We start from the raw sequence: 24,127 nt of genomic DNA on the forward strand, positions 1-24,127 counted from the left end.
ACCTGCGTGGTGACGTATTGTATGGGAGGAGGTTGAGAAGCACTAACCTAGGAGTGAGGAATCTTGGCTTGTCATCCCAGTTTGCTAGTGAGCTTTCTGATTTTGGTTAAAAGGCTTTTTCTGTGCCTTCTAGGGATCAGAATAGATTTTTAAGGTTTCTTCCTACTCAGAAAATCTAACTTTTTAACACAAGTCGACTTAAAATTATTTTTTGGAGGCATATTATTTTGCGATTTGGTTCAGAACCCATTTATTTATTGCTACATTTGTTACACATACATTTGTAGTTACCCAGAAGTTGGTCTTGTCTTTTTACTACCTAAAGTATATTCGTTTTAAGGATTATTACATTTTAGCCTTACTTGGCTACTGAGGATTATGGAGTCATGCTATACACACAGTACGCTATCAGATAATTTTGATGATATGTTCAGATAAACACCAGGTAAAAAAATTCCCATTTATTTTCTCCAGCTTGTCAACCTGCTAAATAATAAAATAAAATCAGCACTTTTTGCAGTATACCTGACCTTAAAATCATTATTCATTCTGACCAATTTAACTGTTCACAGGAATTTTTCCCAAGCAGAAGGCTATGGTCTATATTATAAAGTTTCCCACATAAGTAGATTATAGAAATCACATGAAAACCATCTTGCAAATTCTACTTTTCTTAGTTTAAAAGAAGCTAAAAATGGGAGAGGTGGAAAAAACAGGAGATAAGTACATTACAGTCCTTACTAGTGCTAAATCTTTAAATGATTAATCAGACAGGGAAGAAGGAATCATTTTGAAAGCAGTGCCCTGGATCAGTGCTTTGTCATATGTGGCAGTGGAACAAACCAATTTCAGCAGCTGAACAAGTAGAGAAACAAGTAGCTGTTATGAGTTTTGGGTTTTGATTTTATTTCTATATTGTACTAGGTGTATTACCATGTTCTTGAGGCTTATTTCTAGAGAGAATATTTATTTCCTTTCCAAGAGAGGTGGAAAAATGCCTACATAACTACAGTAAATAGACTGGCATATTCCAGTAGTTAGGCTTTCTAATCTTAGCTTTGAGGGTTTTCTCAATTTCTCTTTCTTTGTGATAAAGAAAACTACTCATTCTACTCCCTTTGCTCTTAGTAAAAATTTAAAATAACTGATTTTGAAATCAAGCCAGCATAATATGAAACCATCTGTATGTTCAGTTAGTCCTTTGTTTAAACTTATTTATGGCCTATATATATTAAAGGTCCTCATCTGCTGTTGACCCCACTTCTGCTTAACACATACACTAGGACTGTTGGGGCTGGGGGGTCACTAGAGTGCCCAACTTGCTGCCCACCACGTTGCCACTGGAGTGAACACCTGCTTCCTTGTTTCCCTCAGGGCCTGGCAGGAAAGAGCTGCTGTACTACATTCCTTCATCATCTGAGGTGCTCTACTCAATACAGAGCAGCAGAAAATTCCATTGCTTAAGTTTTTCAAAAGGCAAAGTTTAACTAGAATATTTTATCAGTTTTCATAGTCCTTTTTTGGCCTCTTATGGTTCTTTTTTTTTTTTTTTTTTTTCAAAATAATTTATTTTAAGACAAATAATTTATTCTGCCAGTATCTGTTGGGTATCGCACTCCTTGCCAAGTACTCACACATCTTATATGTTAAAGCTTGCAGTCTTACTGAGAGATGAAAAATAATCACAGTACAAAGAAAATCATAGTCAAATACTTAGCCATTGTTAAATGCTATGATTAACTTTGCCCTGTGATTATCTTTCATCTGTCAGTAAGACTGCAAACTTTACTGGAGAAGATGTGTAAGTGCTTAGCAAAATGCTCAATGAGTGGTGAAGACATAAATGCTGTAGAAGTTTACACAAAAATGATCACAGAGGGGGCGAAAATGGTCATGAAAAGCCTTGTAAAAACAGGGAAGGCAACTGGCCACCTACTTAGTCCCTCACATTCAGAGCCCTGCCCCACCCTTGTCTTGGCCAGGTCTACCTCTGAGGTGGTGATGACAGTGGTCAGGAAAGGAAAAGATCACTCCTAGCTCACTACTTTGTTTTTGCTGCAAGGAGAGGAGGAAGACAAGTGTTCTTGGTACCTTCCTATTTGGAAGTTGCCTAGTCAGGAGAGAGACAGAGAGCTGACCTGGTGTGTGAGCTTTAGTTCCATCCCTTAGTAAGGGGAAGCTTTGACAAGAAGAGATGTATTGCAGCATTTCAAGCTGGATGGAGTGTAACCCTTTTCTTCATAGAAGATTGTTGGAGGTGATCAGTTTCTAATCTCAAATACATTTGCATTTAACAGGCTTTTATGAGTTTAAGTTATCCATGATCTGTATATTTCTCTATAGCAAATATTTGTTCCTTTTTCAAGAGTGACTCATTTATAAATTGGAGAGTATCTTCAAGAATGATTTCAACCCTGACTACAGTGTAATCCCCTAGTAAACTTATCCTTTATATACCCAGCCCATTAGACTGGCATTGGCACCTGGGCATCAGTGTTTTTTAAAAGCTCCCCAGGGGATTCTAATTTGCAGCCAAGATTGGGAACCACTGATCTGTTGTCTGGGATTTGTACTTACAAATTAATACTACCTAAGTCATCAATAAATTTGTTCAGTACCTAGCTGACAAGAATTTCTAGTATATATTTCTTAGAGCATGTATAATTCTAAGAGTTTTTTATGAGCATTTTCCAGGCAGTGAGTCCAAGCAATTAGTTTACAGTGATGTAGCAGAAAATTGCTGCAGATATACCAAATGCATGAATCTAAGCCTGTGCTGTATATGTGAATATGATCAAAGCTAAGTCTGTGCTGTCTGTGTGCACAAATGTGTATGCACAGGTGTAATCATTCTTTCTAAAAGCTTGTAGCTTGTAGCTGTTATGAGTTTTGGGTTTTGATTTTATTTCTATATTGTACTAGGTGTATTACCATGTTCTTGAGGCTTATTTCTAGAGAGAATATTTATTTCCTTTCCAAGAGAGGTGGAAAAATGCCTAAATAGGTAAACACTAGACCTGGATACACTGTTAACCCCTGTTATGTCATAATAAATAGTACCTAATAAATAGTGAAGGGAATCATTGATAGAACAATGGCCTTATTTAATATCAAAGTATAAAAGTGTGTTTTAATCTTCTGAGAGAGGACTTATTAGAATTAGCTGGATTGCTACCTTTAGTAACCATGGCCTCAGTACATATGGAAAGGAGTAAAGGTTATTTGAAATTGGGTCTGTCTGGGAAACAAGACCACTATACCTATATAAGCATTCAAATTAATAGTCTTGCCAGCTGAACCTGGAACACAGACCATAGAAGCTGGAAAAAAACAATGGTCTAAATTATTTAACTAATTACCTGTTGTGCAAAAATGACAGAAAGAGAGACCTGAATTTTAAAAAATCAGTTCAATCATGTGTTACAGAAATTATTTTAGTTTCTAGGATATTATCTGTTCAATATGTTGGAGGATGAGGCAGTGTAACATAAACAACTTAGATTGATTTAGAACGAGTATAGATCATCTAATCTTTTGTCTCACTTTTTCTACATTCATGTTTTTGGGGCTTTGGCTTTTATGATTTTGAGTTTTTTCCTTAAAACAATTAGTTGGAATTAGACATTCAAAATTTATTATTTAGTTTCCTTTTTAAAGTGTGTCTAAGCACCAAATGTTTATTGATTTTTAGTGTTCAAGAATATAGAAGGAAAAAAGCTGTATCACTTTCAAACTTGTTAGTAACATCCAAAGCTGTAGTTCTTTTGTGATGAGAATGTATGCCCCAAGAACATTTTCAAAGGTGTATAATAACATTACTAAGAAATTCATTTTTCAATTTATATAACAAATTTGTTACTGCTCCACAAATTTGACCTTTTAAATAATCTTTAGTAAATGGCATATTTCTATATGTCCAGCTGAATTCTTTGCTCAGATTGGGTTTATACATTTTAAAGTCATCTACTATTAATATACGATGTTTTAGTTTTCTCATGGATGCTTTTCATTTAATTATTATATCAAGTAGTGACTCAAAGGATTCTTCAAAATTCCCAATATGATAATAACTCAAATTAATTCATTTTCTCTAAAGTAAGAAGTAATGAGCTTTTACTAAAGACTGTTATGCCATTCTTTGAAACTAGAATGATAATTTTTACAGATGAGTTGAATATATCAATGAAAGAAAAAAATCTACTTGTTCTTGTTTCCTTTCACAGGCAGCGATACCGTCTTTATCCAAGTTACACTGCCCCATGGCCCAAGTTAGTATATTTAGTTTAAGACTCATAATTCTTGCTTTGGCTTTAAAAATTAAACCAAGTGTAACCTTTCCTGCTGAAACTCTTTTTGGGTATGGCAGCGTTGGTAACATGCTTGCAACATCTTAGAAGTGAGGCCTTCACTTGTGCTATCTTTTAATCATAAATTATTTGCTTAAACCTATATACTTTTCATGCTTTTTGTAGAACCTTTTTTCTCTTTTAAAAGAATATTATTATACAGGTGGCTTCCACATTTAAAACCATTTCTGTTTTCCAACTATAGATTTCTAAATATATTTTAATGCTCAACTTTTTAAAAAAGCAAGAGCATGCATGCGCATATGGGAATGCTGGCAGCTACATGCAATTTCTACATCACAAAATACACTTAGCTTGGCGACAACTGGCAGATAATTGTTGTTGGACTTTGGAAGATCTTACAGTCATTAACTACTTAATTGTACAGCCTAAATATTCATCACTGTTAAGCAAAATAAAGTTCCAATATAGATAATTGCTTTTGATTTTAAAGTAATTCACCAAATTATTCCATAAATTTTAAGCTAATAGATTGGTTTTTGCTGCCCTTAATACAAATGATATCAAAATGTGTACAATGGAAAATATTAGTTACAAGCTAATTGACCATAGTCTCTTTTAAGAAAAAAAGGTAGGTAATCAAAATGCTTATCTGAGTAATATCAGTACACAAAATAATCTTTTTAAGTTCTATATTGTCATAACAATATTTAATTGACAAAATAAAAGCTATCAATGCTTAACAGAAAAAAAGAACCTGCCAAGGATAATTTTCAATGATCGTTTAAGTATTTTTTCATATCTTTTTTTATAATGTTCATAAACTCACAACTTACATAAATGTTGTCTTTCAAAGTGTAATTATTTATATGCCTATATTATGCTCTTGTCATCATAAATGTCTGTAAGATAAGTTCCAGTTAGAAGCTTTACTTACCTTTTTGTGTCAGTTCATCAATTTATTCTTAAATCAAGGTTACTAGATTTTAGTGTAATTTCTGTGTTTATTATCAGACTGCCTCAGTCATCTTAAATAGCTCCATCACAACTAAGATATTTGGATTAGAATATTATAAGCCTGAGTTTGCTTACCTGCCAAGGAAAACCTATACCTAAGCAAAACGAGGAGACCCAACACCCCCACTCCCATTCCCAGACACTAGATTCTCTCCCCTGCATCCCTTGAGAGAATTTCTAGGGGAGAGACACTGGGAGAGTGGCTAAGATCAGGCTGTCTTAAGAAGGACTATCCAGTAAGGGTAGGGAAATTCTATACTAATAAATTGAGAGAAAAAAATGAGCCCATCACAAAAGCTTAACAAAAATTACCATCCTAAAGGTTAATAGTTTGCTATATTTGTCAGAAATCTGAGAATCCCACCCAAATAAAAAATTCCAATAGTAGATTAACAGTGGGAATGTTATTTTGTTCAAGAAGCAAAATAACAGAATATCTTAGGCAGCTTTTTTTCTGAAAATTCTGCTGAGAAATTTCTGCATGCTTTTATAGCATTTTGCTTTAATAAAGAAAATACTTAGATATTGGTCTACTGAACTGCTTTTGGTACTTCTATACATTTCTTTTAATAAATATAAGCAGTTTCCAGCTAACCTTTTCAGGATTAATAGGTGAAATAAAATTCCTGTGAACTTTTTAAAAAATTTAACATCCTACAGGATCTGCTTCAGTTTCATCTATAAGTTTAAGCAAGGGCACTGATGAAGTGCCTGTCCCCCCTCCTGTTCCTCCACGAAGACGACCAGAATCTGCCCCAGCGGAATCTTCGCCATCTAAGGTAAAGTAGAAAATCTTGTTATCTGGAAAGTGGAATTATTATAGTTACACTATAATCAGTTGTTTGTGTTTAGTTTAGTTCTCACTTGATTAGGTTAACACTTCAGAATATTTGGGCTTAACAGAATCTAATGAGATTAAATATGGATTTACTATGCAGCAACGTTTATTTCCTTTCTTCTGAAAGTAGTTTTTCTGGTATGTTTTCAAAACCCTTGTAAGTCTAAATGACTCATACTGTCAAGAAGAAAATTAATTTGATCTATAAAGTTAGAGTAATGTAGTCTCAAGCAGTTCTTTAAAACCATAGAGAGAGAAAGAAGGAAAGGAAAGAGGTCTGAAGCTTTTATATGAAAGCACATTTTAAGTGGAACTGTATTTTAGCATATGTTAAACATTACCTATCTGAGGCCTTAATAGGGAATCTGACATGCTTTTAAATGGGATTTTCATGAAAATTCCAGGTTGGAAGATACCTTAAAGGCTCATAATAGCTATTTTTTCTGGTTGTTTGTATTTCTAACTTTGCCAACTGTTAACTTGATTCAGTGGTTCTCAAAGTGTGCACAGGGCAGAGAACTTGGACAAGTCAAGACACACACTTTGCCAGAACATCATGAAATGTTAATATATTAAGTTTAAAATTGTAAGATAAACAAGTAATGTTAAATCAGAGATGATCTTATACTAGACTGATAGGTAGGCAGTAGCAAATAACAAAATTTTGAGAAAAACAAACTAAAAACTTAATAGTGAGAAAAAGTTTAATGAATTAGCATAACCTCCCATTTAAAACATGCAGCAGTACTCCCTGATCCACACCAAGGGTTCTTCCAATAGCATGTTTGAAAACCCCAACTTAATTCTTAATATATTTATGGTACTATGTAAATTACTAATAATCATGTGCTTTATTCTTTTTTTCATTTGTGTTAGATTATGTCTAAGCATTTGGACAGCCCCCCAGCAATTCCTCCTAGGCAACCCACATCAAAAGCATACTCACCACGATACTCGATATCAGACCGGACCTCTCTATCAGACCCTCCTGAAAGCCCTCCCTTATTACCACCACGAGAACCTGTGAGGACACCTGATGTTTTCTCAAGCTCACCACTACATCTCCAACCTCCCCCTTTGGGCAAAAAAAGTGATCATGGCAATGCCTTCTTCCCAAATAGCCCTTCCTCTTTTACACCACCACCTCCTCAAACACCTTCTCCTCATGGCACGAGAAGGCATCTGCCATCACCACCATTAACACAAGAAGTGGACCTTCATTGTATTGCTGGGCCACCTGTTCCTCCACGACAAAGCACTTCTCAGCATATCCCTAAACTCCCTCCAAAAACATATAAAAGGGAGCCCACACACCCATGCATGCACAGAGACGGGCCACCGCTGTTGGAGAATGCTCATTCTTCCTGAGTTCCTCTGTTCTGGGGTGTACACTTTCCAGCCCCAAATCCATTGCTGGCAATGGAGGCACTGATGGTGCCAGCACTGAGGAGTTACAGTGATAACTCCAAACACTAACGACTCTACTTCAAGATGCAGTATAAGACAATGAATTTTAACTTAGACATGATTATAAAATGAAAATGGTATTTAGAATATGGAAAGACTGATCTAGAGGAATTGGACAACTGATTGCACCTGAAAATCAAGTAGAAGTACTTTTTCCAGCCGATAGGCAGGAGTCTTCTTTTTGTGAAATGATGTTTATCATTAAAGGGATGGAAAACACAGTCTAGTGTCCAGCAGACCCATATGATGACAGTTTTTATAATTCAAATTATTATGCACTTTTTAAAAAGAAATCTTTAACAGGGATCTTCATGTCCTCCTTTGTTTTCCTTTGCTTTTACTCGTCCTACTTCAGAATATTTTCTTAAAAATCATTCAAAGGACCATGAGGAAAGGCTGTGGCACCTGCCATTGTTGGAATAAAGGCCCAGCACTGTGCTTTGGTCCTGTTTACACATTACTACAGTGAACTGAGTGGGTACCGAGGCTTCACCAAAGAGGTACTTTTTTTTTTTTTTAAGAATAATTATATCAATTTTAATAGCGTTCCCCACCCACCCTCCCTACACAAACAAAACATGGTGGTGTTGCCTTCAAACGAGAAGTTTTGTGTCATTAACATGACAACTTTTTTTTTTAATGTAACTGTCAAGTATATGATTTACATTTAGGAGACTGTTAACCTATTCTAGATTGTCATTTCCCCCCACCCTTCTCCCACAAAAGTTTACTGGTAATCTATGTCCTGGCTCTTAGCTGTCCCTCTAACCATCCTATAGAAATGCAGTCACCCAGTGTGAAAAGGAGCATTCGTGTTTTACTGATAATTGAGTAATCAGCATATCTAGAATTACCTTGCATTGCCTAAATCATGTGTATATAGTGAATGTTATAATAAACCTGGCAGGTCTGTTTTAATTTAATTGAATAAAGATACAAATACTTTGTTTGGCTGGAAAATATTAAATTATTATATGGAGAAAATGGTTGATTCTTATTTCTTTCAGTTGAAACATACATACACACACACACACACAAAGCATAAAAGCACGTATTGTGGTACGCCTTGGTTTCTAGTTGTGGATGTATGTATTCACCTTAAAGAATAATCTAAAGTTGCAGTTTGGCATATAGGGAAATATTTGGTTAGAATAGGATGGGTATCTTTTAAGCAGAACTTATGTTAAGTTTTCAGTTTCCTAGGCAACATGTATACAGTTGGTTCAAGTTTATATTAAACATTGTGCCTTGCTTGAAGTCTTTGCTCTAACAGAACTATTCATAATAGAACATCACCTACATCATTAGTACCATAATATAATTATTCATTACACCTATGTACTGATCTCCTGAGTCTAATACTGTGACTAAAATGCATGCAACTTGTTGAAGAGGAAAAGTTTTATTATCTCCACTAAAATGTCTATTAAATGTGCAGATTTCAATCCTTAAGAGAGTCATCAGTTCATCAGTGTCTGCATGTGTCTTCTGAATAATGAAGCAACATTTCAGCAATTCTGTTAACCATGTCATTAGAGACATATTTAGAAGTACTGCATCATGGTGAAAACATAGTACTTTAATAATGTCCTGTGATATTTATTAGAGCATTAAATGTACATCACAATAGTACACTATGTAGTCCTTTAAGACCAGAGTTTTGATTGCATCATCATTAAGCAATCCATCCTGTCATATCCTTATTTATTTAAGTTTGATCTTTTTTGTATAATGGTAGCCATTTTTCTCTTTGTAAAATGTCTCCTTTAGAAAGTCTCCCCCAAATTAACTTCAGATCCATTCTTGTATACAGGTGTCCTTAAGACCATTCATTCAACAAGTATGAAAGCCTACTAGTGCTGCTACAGTTAATCAGAATACACATTCCAGAATCTCCCAAGATTTTTTTAGACCAGCCTCATTTTCCCTAGAATTTCACTTATATGTCTTATTGATCACTTCTTTTTTAATTAACCCATCTGCACTCCAAATAAGAACCTGAGAAAAGTCACATTATAGCCCATTCAGCGTCTCTCTGGCAAGTGTGTTAGCCTTCAGTAAGGCTTTTCCACCTGCCTGATGTATAAAGAGGAAAAACTCAAAACTTGGGAGTTCTAATCATATTTCTCCTAAAGGAAACCATTCTTCTACCCCAGTGGTTCTAGACCACTGTGCATCAGCTTTATATGCACTGTGGATAGAGGGTATTTTTATTCTGAAACATTTGAGTAGAATGACATGGGTTAAAAAAAGTTTCTGCAGTGGTAAGTGATTAGAAAAATTCCAATTGGATGCTCTTAAATGAAGGTGAGAAAACTATATTAGTGCTTTCTTCACATGAAACAGCTGACAAATTTATTCTTTGTATAAAATATACTTAATCAGGGACAAGAAGTGGCTGAGAAGACAAATGCATCACCACAAAATTCTGCTTTTGAAAGAATCCAGGCATTATAAGACAGTTAATGCAGTATGACTTTTTCTAAACCACATTCCAAAATGTGAAACATTTCTTTTAGAAATGGAAGTGTTCTTAGATGTTTCATTATTTTGGGTCACAAAAGAAAATGTTTTCAAGGTTGAATTTACCTAAGTGGGCTGGTAACCAATATAGTAGAAAGGGTATAACCGAAATGCTTTCAATCTAAGCACTTTTAAAACAGGAACAGATAAATACGTGTCTAAATTTATTGAAAGGCAGGTTATTTACTCTTCCAAGTCATCCAAATGTATATTAGAAGAGTACAAATTAACAGGAACTAGACAAACATTGAAAGTTTGCCTAATTAAAGTTTGGGTATCAAATTATGTATTTCATACCAGGTTACTATGCTCTACAACTCAAGTATGTGTTAATGGGTCTAACTCAGCAAGGAGCATGCCGCACTAACTATACAACAATCAACAGAACAGTGTACTGAACAAGTACTATTTCAGTTGGAGGCTATATTATGTTTTTAAATTCTCCCTAAATGGGGTTTTTCTTAAGTCAAAAATCATGGAACCCAAAAATTAGTTGGTATCTTTGGTCATGATCGTGTCTTAATTCTCGAGTTTGCCTTACTTTAGTCATGTATTTCATCTTTGTCCTTTAATAAAAGATTGAATTCAGAGTTTTAAGTGGCTCAGCGAAACAAACAGAGTGGAGGGAGAGGTGTCCCAATTTATTCCTGTTGTACATACTGAGGAAAACCTTTTTATTCTCCCAGATTTAGAAAGAAACAAATTGAACCATTTATTTTTTAGTATTCTGCTGCCATGGGTAGATTCACTTGTTTTTTTAACCTTTATTGACTGCTGTACAAGTATAGGTCCTGTTGTGTTGCACATTAATCTTTACCAGTAGAATAAACATCACAATGTTGCTATCAGTTTGGATAAGTTATGCAGTAAAATTATAGGGGAAATTGATGACTTAGTTTATTCAATATTTTTCCTTTAAAACATCTCATTACTAACTTATAAAATAATTTTGTAATCCCTTATACTTGAGGCAATGAAATATTTTGAGCTGTAGTTAAGCATGAAGACTGATAAATCTAAACAACAAAAGCACTTATAACTTGTTTTGTAAATGTCATGCCTTATTTTCCATTTTTGACACCTTAAAGTGCATTTTCTGTCGACTGTGAGCAAATTTCCCTTTTGCCTTTAATGAAAATAGCGTATTAAGTAGCCAATTGCTGCAAAATTATAAAGCAGGTTAGCTACCAGTGGATCACACTGGGCTACTACTCAAACAAGACACATAACCAATGGAGGTCACATGTGGCTTTAGGAGAGCGCACCTGTGCCAGATGCATGCCACTTTCAGTAGCTACCAAATGTGCCTTTAATTAAGAACATCTCTAATTTTTTTCTTCAGATCAAGTCAGCATTTGGGGGCGGGATCAGGGCAGGGGACCTTGGGGTGCAAATCTGGTGAAGCCCACCAGAGAAGAACCCTTTGTTTGTCGAAGTGACGTGTAATTTTAGTTGAAATGTTTGTGTATATATATGTGTATTTGCCTTTGGTAGCATGTTATTTGTTAAAACAATTGTCAAAAATAAATTGCTCTGTCAGTCTTACTTTGATGTAAAAACAAAGTGCGTTCTATACATCTAATATGGCCTTTGTACCTAACCATGTTCATAGGAAATCTTTGTACTCTGTGTGCAGCAGTATTTAGTTTGCATTTAAAGTGAAAATAATGGCTGTTATTTTTCTGGCATTAGTAAGATAAACCGAAAAATAAAAATGCCTTACATAGCTCACAAGTGTATTGTTTCTGCATGTATTTATTTTAAAGGGCAATATTTTTCATATTATTAGTGAGTCTCATTTTAGCTCATACTTTCCATATAAAAAGCTTGCTTTTTATCATGATATTGCTTTGAAGGCTCTTTTTCTGTATAATATAAAAGAAGTTCAGGATTTCCTTCTGTATCAATCCCTATGATTATAGTGAGTGGGAGGCCCTTGGGATTAAAATTAGTACTTCAGTGACCTTGGGTGTCAACTGCATGAAATTTCCGAGAGCTGAGGCATTTGTATTCCTCACAAAGCTTTAAGTTTTAAGATACCACAATTTTAAGTTTTAAAAGTTTTAAGTTATCACAGTTTCTTGACAGGGAAGTTTTGCTAAGATCTGCTGGAATGCGACAGCCTGACATTAGCAATTCTTGCTAGGTTTGGCGTGAAAAGATACAGTAAGTGGTTGTACACTAAATATGAGGTCATTTGTGGTGAACTACAGAAAGTAAAATTTTATGAATCCTTAGGGATCCAATACCCTTATTTAAAAACTGAAGTAAGTGAGGCCTGGAATTGTGAGATGGCAGTTGGTGAGTGAGACTACTGATTCAACTTTACTGCCTGGTATTTGGGGGACTGCTTTCAGGAAGCTAAGATGTATTGGTGTTCCCACCTCCCCGCCCTGGCTTAAAGGCAAAATCATCAGTTTGTAAAAATTCCATTAGTAGGCTACTGTGACATTGAAGAATGTATTATTGAGTATATTGTAGGTAACCAATTTAATAACTATAGGGAAATAACAATATTGATATTAAACCTGATTTTGATTTTGAAATGTCACTAATTTTTTATTTTAACCAGGGATTTGCTTTTTTACTCATTTTAATCATGTTAGTGCATCACAGATTCGGGGTGCTCACATCTCTAAGGTACAGCCCACAGCTGAGCCTGTCTCTCTGCAGATAGATGCACATGGCTTCCAGAGGCAAGGAGGACTTTGGTAGAGATATTTCCAAAAAAGCATTTTCAGACTCTATTCTCAATTGACTCAAGGAAAAACTACAGCCCATTTTTAGAAGCTAGTTTCTCTACCTTCATGACTCAACAAGAAAAGGAAGAATCCCTGTCATAGAGTAAAATAAGCAGGCACTTTGGAACCATACATGTCTGCGTTCACATTCTGGTTAACCACTCTTACTAAATGTGTGACTGAAGAACTTAAATCATCTGAGTCTGTTCCTCATCAATACCTGAGGTTAATGAAGCTACTATTTGGGACTATCATGACGTTTAAAGGTAACGTGGAAAGTCAATGTCTCACAGACTATGTATTTAATAAATGGAACTAATATTTATGAGGGATATGTTTTCAAAGTTTGCCTATTCTTCAATACCTTTTAAGAGGTTGATGGTTCATATTGAAGTCCCCAAAACTGGGTTCTTCCTTTGATGTTTACTGTCACTTAAATTTTTAAGGTTTTGAGTGACCTTACTTATAAGCATTTGATAAGGTCCCATCTGACTATTCAACAATCAACTAATATGTATAGCAATGTACAAAATGGGCAAAAATCTTTATCATCATCAGACTTAATAATCTAGTGAGGACAGACAATTAGTAATAGGAAAGTAGGTATGTGTTAGAATGTTGTAACTGCTGTGAACAAAAGCAGAAAAAGGTGACTGGGAATGTAGAGGACAGAGGAGGTGAAATTTAAATGGGATAGTCAGCCTCATGGAGGTGACATGAGCAAAGACCTGAAGAAGGTGAACGAATGAGACGTGCAAGTATCTGGGAAAGGAATCTGTCAAGTCACAGGGAACAGCTGATTCAAAAGCCCAGAGGCAGATGCATACTTGGATATATCAGGAACAGCAAGGCGACTTGTGTCTGGAGAGGAATGACTTGGTTTCTGTTTGAGAGAAATAGAGCCCTTAGAGAGTTTGAGCAGAGGAATGACGTCGTCTGATTTACATCTTAACAAGATGCTGCCGGCTGTCAAACTGAGAACAGCTAGGGATTAAGTGCAGCTGTAGAGAGGCTCCCAGCCAGGGGTTCAGAGTGGCACAGAGGCTAGCACAAGAGAAGGCATGGGGGGGCCAGGGTGATAGTGGGAGCAGCACAGTGAGGTCAGAGTCTAGATGTATTTGGAAGACAGCCAATTTGCTGATAGACTAGATGTTGGGTGTAAGAAATAGAATTGTCAAGGATGACTTAAAGGTTTTTGGCCTGAGCAACTGGAAGGACAAAGTTACCATTAACTGAGTTGGAGAAAATATGATTGAAGCAGACTTGGAGATGTTGAGTTCAGTAAATACCTTAGACATCTGAGAGATGTCAAGGAGGCACTTGAGATGGGAGTCTGGAGCTTGGGAGTCACTTTCATAAAAAATCATATTTTAAAGCTAGCAAACTTCGTAAGCTCACCAAAGAAGCAAGTACAGATCAGAAGAAGGTATCTAAGCAGAGGAGGGCCCTGGGGCACGCTAACATTAATGGGGAGGAGAAAGGAGGAACGAGCAAGTAGACCAAGAAGGAACTTTCTTGAAGAGAGATGAAAGCCAGGCGCCTATGTCTGAGGCCTCGGTAAGAGAGTATCTCAAAAAGAGGAGGTGATCAGCATCTCAGATGCTATTTGGTAGGGAGAGTAAGACAGCTGAGACTGGACCACTCATTTAGCATGGGGAGCCACTGAGGATCTTGCCACGAGCAGTTCAGGGGAGTGGTTTTTAAACTAGTGAGTTTAGAAGTGGGATGAGAGGAGAAGTTTTCTCTTTCAAGTTTTATTATCAAAGGAAGCAGAGAATTGAGGCACTGCTACAACAGTCAAGAGCTTTCTTTTGCTTAAAAAAGTGGGAAAAAGAGTGTGTTGAAAGGTTTGCACGAGTTGAAAATGTAATAATGAGAGGGGCTTCGATCTAGTGCATAGTGAAAACAACGCACTTAGAAGGTATCCAGCAACAGTCCTTTACAGCAGATCCCATTATTTTAATATGAAGAGATTTATATACATAAGGAAGAAACAGTTTTCCTGCTAAGAATTAAGTTCATTTAATGCTACTATCTCTGCAGGTAATGAGGCAAGAAGGAATAAAACTATCTCTATAGATAAGGAACAACTTTAGATGATTTATCAAAGATTATGCAGTATGCTCTTGAAAAACAGCAGTAAATTTTGGAAAACAAGTTATTTGGTCTGCATACAAAAATCTTAACTATTTTGAGTGATCACCTCAAAACAATATTTTCAGCAGTCCTTAAATCATATCCTTTCATTCTTATATGTTTAAACTTAGGTCTAATGTTTTCTTTTTGCTTAACACATCAATTTCTGTTTTTTTCCTTAAAATATATAGGTCTCCATCAGTTTTCTCAACCTTTTTTTTAACCCATTTCTCCTTTTGAAAAACTGTATCTCACCCTTCCTTTCCCTTCAACCTTGTCTCCATGTGGGACTCACAGGCCTGTATACCATAAACATTAAGATGCTCAGACACTGAGGGTGCTGCACCCACACTTTTAAGTTAAATCAGGATATGAGAATCACAAGTTTTCCAAAAGCATTAGTGTTTTAAGCCCAGGAAGTAAATTATTAATGGTAATGTTTTAAGAGAAAGTTTAGCATGAAAACTAGACTTAGTTTTATTAATACAACAATTAAAACACTCATCATTTTTCTAAGTGCATGCAAGTATCTGGAATACACAATTTTATGGTTTATTATAAAGAATACTGGTCATGTGTATATGTATATTTTTAATCAAAATCTTACTGTATATGACAGTAAAGTTCACACATAGTAAATTTAAGAACTCAGAAGATTCATTTGGGTTTCAATGAACTATCAGCTTTCCATACTAGAAGGTAAGTAGAATCGATTCTTTATGCTGTCCTAATCTACATGTGGAATCTGACTGTTGAAGTTCACATACCAGATCATTCAATTTATTGGTCTACTAAGAGGTAGTGGTTCTAAAATTTCAGTGGAAGGAAGAACCTGAATGCATTTAAAATGCAGGTACCGGTACCTTGGCCCCACTCCCAAATATTCCAATAAAGTGGGACTGAAATAGTATCCAGAAATATCCATTTTTACAAGTGCCCTCATGGAGTGAGTAGCATATTGTAAAGACCTGAAGGTGGTGAAAGAATGACTTATGAGGTGCTATAGAAAATTCTTCAAAGGGTTTTCCCGGAACAAGCAAGAAACATTCTCATTTCAAGCCCCAACTGGTTTAAACTTGTCATATGATGAAATAACCCACTGCAGAGAATCCTAGAGTGTTAGTCCACAAATCCATGCTTCTCCAAGGCCCCAGTTCTGGAATAAGGGAAGCAGGTCAAACCTTGCTTGAGCTTGTATACAGACTCCACAAGGCAGCAGAAGGGACCTGTTACCACCCGCCAGCCTGTGCGAAACCACTTCATCTTTTGGTGGAGTGCTTCTTTCTGCTTTTCAAACACTTTCTGAAGACAGCTATGGTCTCCTATGCAAACTGTACTTCTCCAGAGGTCTGGAGATCATAGATGTAGCAACTGCCAAGTTCTTCCCACCTTGACTTTATCCCCAGTTCAACATTACATTATAGCATTAAAGGTCCTATATTTCCAGACAATTCATACTACTACCTAAAAAGATTATGAAATGAGCCAGGACACAACACAGAGGAGTTGCAAACTTTTTTTTTTAATGGAGATATGTTTTCTAATGCTAGATGCTGTGAAAATGGCAGTGGTGCTTTTAACTGCTCCTGAAGACAACTGTGTTTCCTTTGTGACTGATGGGTTTCTTTAAAAAATGAAAGGCTGGGAGATACAGTGACAATCCTGAAGCTCCTTGTCAAATTATGAGTAGAAATTATTTTCTGTAGCCTTCTATGTACTCTTCTGGAGGTGGAAAGGAATTTAAAAAGATATGGCATAGCTTCTGCCCTTGAGCAGACTTACTTTCTCATTGGAAAGACAAGACAAATACATCAGGAGATAGACAAGTTACACCACAAGGGGTCACAGAATGATGAGGGGGCTTAAACTGGGTCTTAAAGATTAGCAGGTAGGAAGGAGGCTAGAGAAAAGACATGAAGCAAGAGTGAGCCTGAGCTCTCCAGGAAACAATAAAAGCCCAGTTTGGTTGAGGTATGGTGGTTCACCAGGACTGCAAAGTAGGAGACGGTAGCCAGAGAGAAACCTTGGAACCACACACTGGAGAGAAAGAGAGAGCCTTGAATGTCAAGTCAAGGAATTTGGAATTTGACTGTAGACAAATAACAAAGAGTTTCACACAAAGCAACATTTTGGAATAGTGATATAGTGATGTGTAAAAGACATGTTGGATGGATGGGGGCAGAGAATACTTGAGGGCAGTTAGAACGCTACCACAAAAATGCAGATACCATGTGATGGAGACCCTGAGAGTAGCAGCATTAATTATTAGTAGCTTTATAAGCTAGTTTCATAAAATATAACTAAACTGAGTTGTGCTACAGACACAGCATCAAGATTTTTCAAAGGATGTTACCAAAATGAACATTTGGGAGGTATGTGATACCTTCCCAGTAATTGATCATTTTTAAGATAAACAATGTAAGAGAAATAAGCTTTCTTGTTTTTTACATTTTATTTAAGAGATTGTGACTTCTTTTTCACTTTACATGTCCAATTTGGCATTGTGCTTTCAAGTACTGCCCCCAAAACTTCTTTAGCCTGAGAACAGAAATCTAATGTTTCATTAATTCATTAATCTCAGGAAAAGGAGAAGCTTAAGCTTCAGTGTGGGAAACTAGAAATTTGGCAGCTATCCCCTAAGTGTTCAAGATCACTTACTGTTCAGAATGCTACTGGATGAGATCCTAGTCACCGGAGAAATAGAAGAAAACTGGTAACACTTAAAGTGCAACTTCCCCTGATTTATCAAACAATGCATTACTAGAGGAATGGCCTCTGAAGAAGTCAGTTTGAATACCAAGATTTTGATGAACAGCACTTAAATGCTCCTAATGTATTACAGATAACTGCCTGGCAATAGAGACAAATTGTTAAAACCTGATTTTTTTCTGTTATGATTCTGGTATTTCGGGCATGTTAAGAATACAGACCATGTGGGAGATAGACACATGGAAACAGAGCACATTCTATTACCTCAGAGCCAGGTAAGCCTTATTTCAGTGATAGCTCTCTCTGAGCTGTAAGAACTTCCTTTACAATTTAATTCTATAAAATGGAATAAGGTACTGCCAGACCTAAGGTTTCATTCTGACCTGGTACCTGTAGCAACCCCTATGTTGAGGTTAAAGCACTGATGTTGCCACCTTCTTCCCAGATTCAAGAATTCCTTTGTAAGAGGATGTACTGAAATCAGCGCTTTTCTTCCCAGTCTATCTGGTCATGAGTGTATGTGACACTCAGGATCCCTAATGGACCTTTGAATACGGAGTACTCAGTAAAACACAGACTCTGAACTGTTCCCATCTACAGCACAACCTACATGAGGGAAAGGTTCTTTGGGCCCCAGGTTTGAGAGCAATTAGTGTTCCCTGTACTGATTTTCAGAACCATACAACAAGAAGAGAACTACTACTCTTAGGGTTCTTTTCCTGGCTGAAGATCAATGTGTCTAAGCTTTGAACCTTCTCTATCGTGGTTTGAGGACAAATTCTCTACAATTCAGATTTGCTACTTGTAACATACAGTTCTATTAATTGATCTTTTGCTGTAAGGGACGTTAGGTATGGCCTTGGGGTTTGGGGAAGACACATGGCAGGACAAAACTGGCCTCTAACATAGTGTTAGTCTAAGAACACCGGGATGAATTAATAAGCTAAATGCCTAGGAAGCATAAAATTCACATCCATATTACATGCTCAATATTATACTGGGGCTATTATACTGGGGGAATGACTTCAAGGTAGGAATGTTTGTTCTTATGAAGGTTTATTTTCCTCCAAATTTGTGTTTTTCTGTAATGCTGTGAAAAGTCTTCATTTCCCTCTTCCCAAGTGTTGAGGTTCAAAAGCCAGCTCTTAAGCATAGACTAATCTTCATCTCTTCAATGTCTTGTATGTTGATTTAATTTCATATGTAAGTATTTATATTAGTTTTCCTCAGGGATTTATACATCAATATATATATTCCTACACAGATATATACAAGCTTTTCATCCTCACCTTACCACTTGACAATACAACTTTAAGTGTGTTTTACACAGCTGTTCCTTGGTCAAGGTCATTTGCAAGAGCAAGTCGGTTTCGGAAGAAATCTTGTTTGGTGGGTGAAGGATCCATTGAGGGATTCTCATTAGTTTTTTCCCTGTATTCTGATCCACTGGACCTAAAATCTCAGCACACAGATAAAGTACAGGTTGATTTGGTTTTAATTGTTTTCAAATATTTTACCTATCCAAATTGTTTTGCATTTGTAAAACAGTTGCCTCCTAGATCTGGAATAATTTTCATTTCCCCTGAATGTCATGGTTCAGGACATGTGTAACTAAGATTTGTACCAACATAAAGAGAATACCTTTCTAAGTGCTTTATGGGGACAGTTGTGTATGTCAGTGTAAGATTTTGTGAAATAACACTGTAAAAGGGGAATAAAAGGACAGAAAATTCAAGAAATCCTATTTTTGATTCACCCAAGTAACTACTCCACAAATTACCAAGGCCCTTAAGTTAAAAATGAATGGAATTGTTCTCTACCAAGGTTATCAAGGGCCTTTACTGAATTTGGGCATTACATTACAAACTCTTACTTTTGCTTGTTTTCATTTTTTAAATGAAAGATTTATTGAAGCCAACCACACATATTTGCTACATTTGGTAGAATGCAGAAATTAGTACAGTTATCATATTGAGGAGATTCTATAATCTCAACCACCACAAAGGAGACCAAACCCAATCAATAGTCAACAACCCAAATCAGTTCAATTGAGTCCCCAGGTGAGGGTGCATTCTTCCTTTATCTTGTTAAGCCAGTTGGGTAATCCATTCCAGCTCTGCACCTTCTCCAGTTTGTTCATGTCAGAAGTCCCTGAAGGGAGGAGGCTTTCTGGAAATAACCTCTGATAAGCTAGGCTAGGGCTCTTTGGCTAGTTTAAACTCTGAGCATACAATGGAAAAAACTAGCCCAGTGACTAAGAACCAGTATCAAAAGACCTCATGCAGGATGTATGCATGTGATGTTTGACATGAAGTTCTTTGTCCCAAGCTCCTATACAACTGAGCAAGTTCTCCATATGCTGAGGCAGAGCTTCCACTATCCACAAAGGAAGAATACGTTTTTCACTATCATTGGTATGCTATAAATCCTCATCGTTGTTATTAGATAAGTTAATTACGACTCTATCATCTACTGAACTAATTGGGCAGAATTCAAACATCTCTTTATATTATTCAGGGAAAGAAGATGAACCCACACAAAGCCTGAAATCCTGACGTCTGGAAACCTGATGGATTGACTGATTTGTCTGACTTTTCACCTTGGGACTGGGATCACAGATGAAGCCATAGCTGGCCACCATCCTTGCTACTTCTTGTCAGTAAGGAACACTTTCCACTATAGTGCAGGGCATAGGGGAAGACTATTTCCTCTCTCTACCCCAGTATATGTGGGTACTCATCAAATAAGATGGTATCTGGGTGGGGTGAAAGTGCCTTTCCTTTTCAGAGGCCCCCTCATCACTTGCCCTTGAAACAGCCTCCACATGTCCCACCCTAAAACTCCAGGCCTTATCTCAGCTCTCAGAATTCCCACCTACCACCACCTCAGATCATCCCTGATTACTACAAGTTGTGCCCAAAATGTTAGGAAGTTATATTTTTGCCCTTTCCACTCTTTCCCCATGTCTTCTGTTATCCAGAAGGCTAGGAATGCCTATAGTTTTGTAGGCAGGAAGTAGGAAGCAAAATATGAATCTTGGCTGGTATTTCCTCTGAGTTGTTCCCCAACATGGCAGTTTCTCCTCAGAAGTCATTAGTCAAAACTTGAAATATTTACCTCACATTTCCCCATTTAGCTATATCTGATCTCTCCAAAACCCAGTGTCATACTTTGATGGTTCCAACATGCAACTGTTTAGTGTTTACCTGGAAATGGGAAAGCTTTGATGTCACCACCAGCCCCAAGGACCACAGAAATCTTCACCAGTTGCGTTCCCATTTCTGAAACAAATGCCAAAATCGCCCTGTCTAGTTTTCAAAATCCACAAACTCAGCTTAGTTTTTTTTCTTTTTTAACTGCTCTTCTCGCAAGCCATCTCCAGATGTGTGAATTTCTCTGCATTTCTTGCTATTAACTATTAATTTACTAATGGCTAATTTGCTAATCCTTTTCAAAATCCAGCATTCTATTGTAGCCATGACCAAAAGCTCATTTTCATCCTTTTAAAGATAATTTTACCTGATCTCTTTATAATGCTCACATGGTATGTAGCCACTTTGACATTTGGGCTGTTCCTAAGTGTGGCTCTTAAGCTCTGATGTAATGTATATCTAAATTGCTGGAAATGACCTGCAAAATACAGGAGAAAGGGCCAGTGTATTTGCTTTTATTCCCTTTCTCTATAAAACAGAAAAGGCTTTTGAGCTTCTGGGGCCATTCTGGCTGACTGCAGGGCAGCTAAAGGGACAGACAGGCACTTGCTCATTAGGCTGCAGGAGCTGCCAGTACATCCTGACACACAGCCACCCAAGTTTTGATAGAGAACAGACCTGTTGCTAACTTTCATTCATTCACCTGACAAAGACAAAGAGAATAACAAAGTCGGGTAGGTCATACAACTACAGATTTGCTACAAATAAGCCGTGAGACTGTTTGGAGCTGGAGAAGGGGGGGATTGAAATCTAGTGCAGCAGAACCCTCTTAACTAAGAAGGGCTGGTTTTCTGACTGAAAAGACTGTTCCCCTTGAAAGGTTTAGGAGACATGCATGTGGAGAAGTATAAGGGTGCAGGAAAACACCCATCCTGTCAGCCAAATCAGTCAGCCCTGGCAATCAACAGGGTAACAAATGACCATTCATTTACCATGTATTTGTTGAGTGCTGTGTTCTAGGTACTAAACCTCGCAGCTAAGCTACCCTTACATTTGAACTGTAATCTCCAATTGGCTAGAATCATTTCTTTTACTTGTTTTGTGCTAGAAACAACCTAGTACACTGAGACCCTTAACTTCATGACTGATTTCAAAAGACCTATTGAGAAACACTTGAAATCAGGTTTAAGTAATCTAAAATGCCTTCAACCATCTCCTTCAATTTTAAAGTTAATAGGAAAATAAGTGGGAAATGAGAGAACCCCAAAGTGGGTAAGAATGGGGGGTGGGGGGAGGACTTGAGATAGGCTTGAAGGAAGTAGAGAAGAAGGTGAGGGTAGAATGATCAGTTGATTCATTAGTAGTCCTGCCTTCTGTTACCTGGTCTGTTCCACAGCTGAGGCTGGGCATATGCAAAAACAGCTGATAAGACCCCAAAAGAAGACTATTCACTGGCATTCAATTATATATGGGCCTGCAGAAGTGCTCTCTCTGTATGTGGTTAAGAAAATAGAGAGGTTTTGATGTGATTGCTGGAAGGAGGGTGATGACTGGGAAGGATTGACTCTGAAGCATGAGTTAGAAAGTGCTAAAGGGGAAGAGAGCGGGTTAGGAAGGAGGACTAATCATTTGGAAGCCACATTCTTTGTCTTCCACTCCCCCCAAATCTGAGGATAAGAGGAGAGAGCATCTACATTCCCTATCCCTAAACTTCCTTACATAACCCTCTCCGCCTCTGCCACACCCTCAACCAAGAATATGTATTACCCTAAGTGCAACCTTTATATATAAAGATGAAGTAGCCTCAGACTTCAGGATAGTCTAGATTTAAGTCTTTGACAGCCTCCATATAGATCCTTCTAGAATGGAATCGTTTGTTCAAAGGCAGGGGGTTAAGGATTCAGTCCAGCATCAGCCTATCACATTAGATCTGTTCCTGGCTTTTAAGAATCCTCATTTAAAAGTTTTAAAGTCACTGAACATTTCCAACTTTATGATATGCAGTCTTATTCTGATCAACTCTGGGCAGCCTTCAGGGACATGTGACCTGGTATCTACCCAGGACAAAAGTGCCTGAGATAGAAACCATCAGAGGGTCATCCATTTCCCAAAATATCTTGGGCATTTTTCAGGATTTTTTTTTAATGATGTCAACTTGACTCTCCCTTCTGAATCCTTGTGGGTATGAGCATTCGGCCCTCCCCGCCTCAGAGGGAAGAGAACCCTTTCTCAGGTTTTCTGCTGCATCTGGCTCCATGCCTAGCTTCATCCCGAAGCAGCATTCTGGGTGTGTGGGGCCACCAGCCAAACAAGCCCCTATGGATACAAAAAGTGTGTCAGTGTAGACAGGAATGAGCCTCCAGAGGGCTGTGGGGGAGGCAGGCAGCCAGCCCCAGATGTGACACAGGGGACGTTTTTGGCACTGGCCCATTTGGACCTCTGAGGCCAGGCTCTGGCATGGTTCCAGTACCCAGGATTAACCACTTCTTCAAGTCACAGGGCTTGCTGCCAGCCTGACCTCCCAGCACAGAGGAGGAAAATGAGCTGAATGTCTCCTTCTGGTTCCTCCCTGTGCTGTCCACATGCCTTACTTCAGAGTGCAAGTTCCTACATAATGGCCGGGTGATTCTGAGTGATTCCTAAACAAGTATCTCACCCAGTATATGCACACAAGAAAGAATGCTTAATTAATGAGAAGGGCGTGTTCTCATCAGTTGAGCCATTGACCTTTCTGTGCTATGCTGGGGCTTCCCTGCCCTTCCTCTCTACCTTAGCACAATGGAGTAAACTTTCCATGGTTCTTGGAAGAAAACACTAAGAAGAAGCTACTCAAGCTGCTTCATTATCCCATGCCAAGTCCTCCAATTGCTCACTGTGGCACCCTGGACAGAAGGTGATAAGCAAGCGTCACCTGATGGCGCTCACAGCCATATGCCAGATGTAAGAAGCCAGAAAGCCTGCCGGAGGAAGCAGCCACCTGTGTGGCACCACCTGTGTTTCCATTCCTATAACTCTCCAGATTTTAAATACCTAAGCAGTGCCAGGATTGATGGCTGTAATATGATTGGGACTGGTTTATGAGAAAGGATAAGGGGACTAAGGGGATCCATTTGGCCCTAAGATGAATCCCAAAAAGCTGCAAGAGGACTGAAAGCAATCAACCAACATGAATCTGAAGAATCCACAGCAAGTCTTCAGCACTGAACCTAGGGCTGGGGGTGGGGGGACTACAGAAAG

The 24,127-nt window shown here is 37.6% G+C and overlaps 2 protein-coding genes across 8 annotated transcripts in view; one reads left to right on the forward strand and one right to left on the reverse strand.

Annotated features, from left to right (window-relative positions):
- The window catches only part of SOS1 (SOS Ras/Rac guanine nucleotide exchange factor 1), a 115,341-nt gene extending 103,453 nt beyond the window's left edge, over positions 1-11,888 (forward strand). Inside the window, exons 21-23 of one of the 2 annotated variants that reach the window (XM_036925539.2) lie at positions 4,224-4,268; positions 5,985-6,103; positions 7,039-11,888. In XM_036925539.2, the coding sequence (XP_036781434.1) occupies positions 4,224-4,268; positions 5,985-6,103; positions 7,039-7,530 (656 nt within the window). In that variant the 3' untranslated portion in view covers positions 7,531-11,888. The remainder of the gene's footprint in view (positions 1-4,223; positions 4,269-5,984; positions 6,104-7,038) is intronic. The other variant, XM_036925540.2, reaches the window with a different exon arrangement.
- Positions 11,889-17,406: 5,518 nt separating this feature from the next.
- The window catches only part of ARHGEF33 (Rho guanine nucleotide exchange factor 33), a 90,908-nt gene continuing 84,187 nt past the window's right edge, over positions 17,407-24,127 (reverse strand). For 2 of the 6 annotated variants that reach the window (XM_036925543.2, XM_036925542.2), the window contains exon 18: positions 17,407-19,190. In XM_036925543.2, the coding sequence (XP_036781438.2) occupies positions 19,061-19,190 (130 nt within the window). In that variant the 3' untranslated portion in view covers positions 17,407-19,060. Of the gene's footprint in view, positions 19,191-19,659; positions 21,020-24,127 lie in introns of those variants that run through there. The other 4 variants (XM_057497273.1, XM_057497269.1, XM_057497272.1 and 1 more) reach the window with 3 other exon arrangements.

Source organism: Manis pentadactyla, chromosome 2 (assembly GCF_030020395.1).
Source record: "Manis pentadactyla isolate mManPen7 chromosome 2, mManPen7.hap1, whole genome shotgun sequence".
Lineage (NCBI taxonomy): Eukaryota > Metazoa > Chordata > Mammalia > Pholidota > Manidae > Manis > Manis pentadactyla.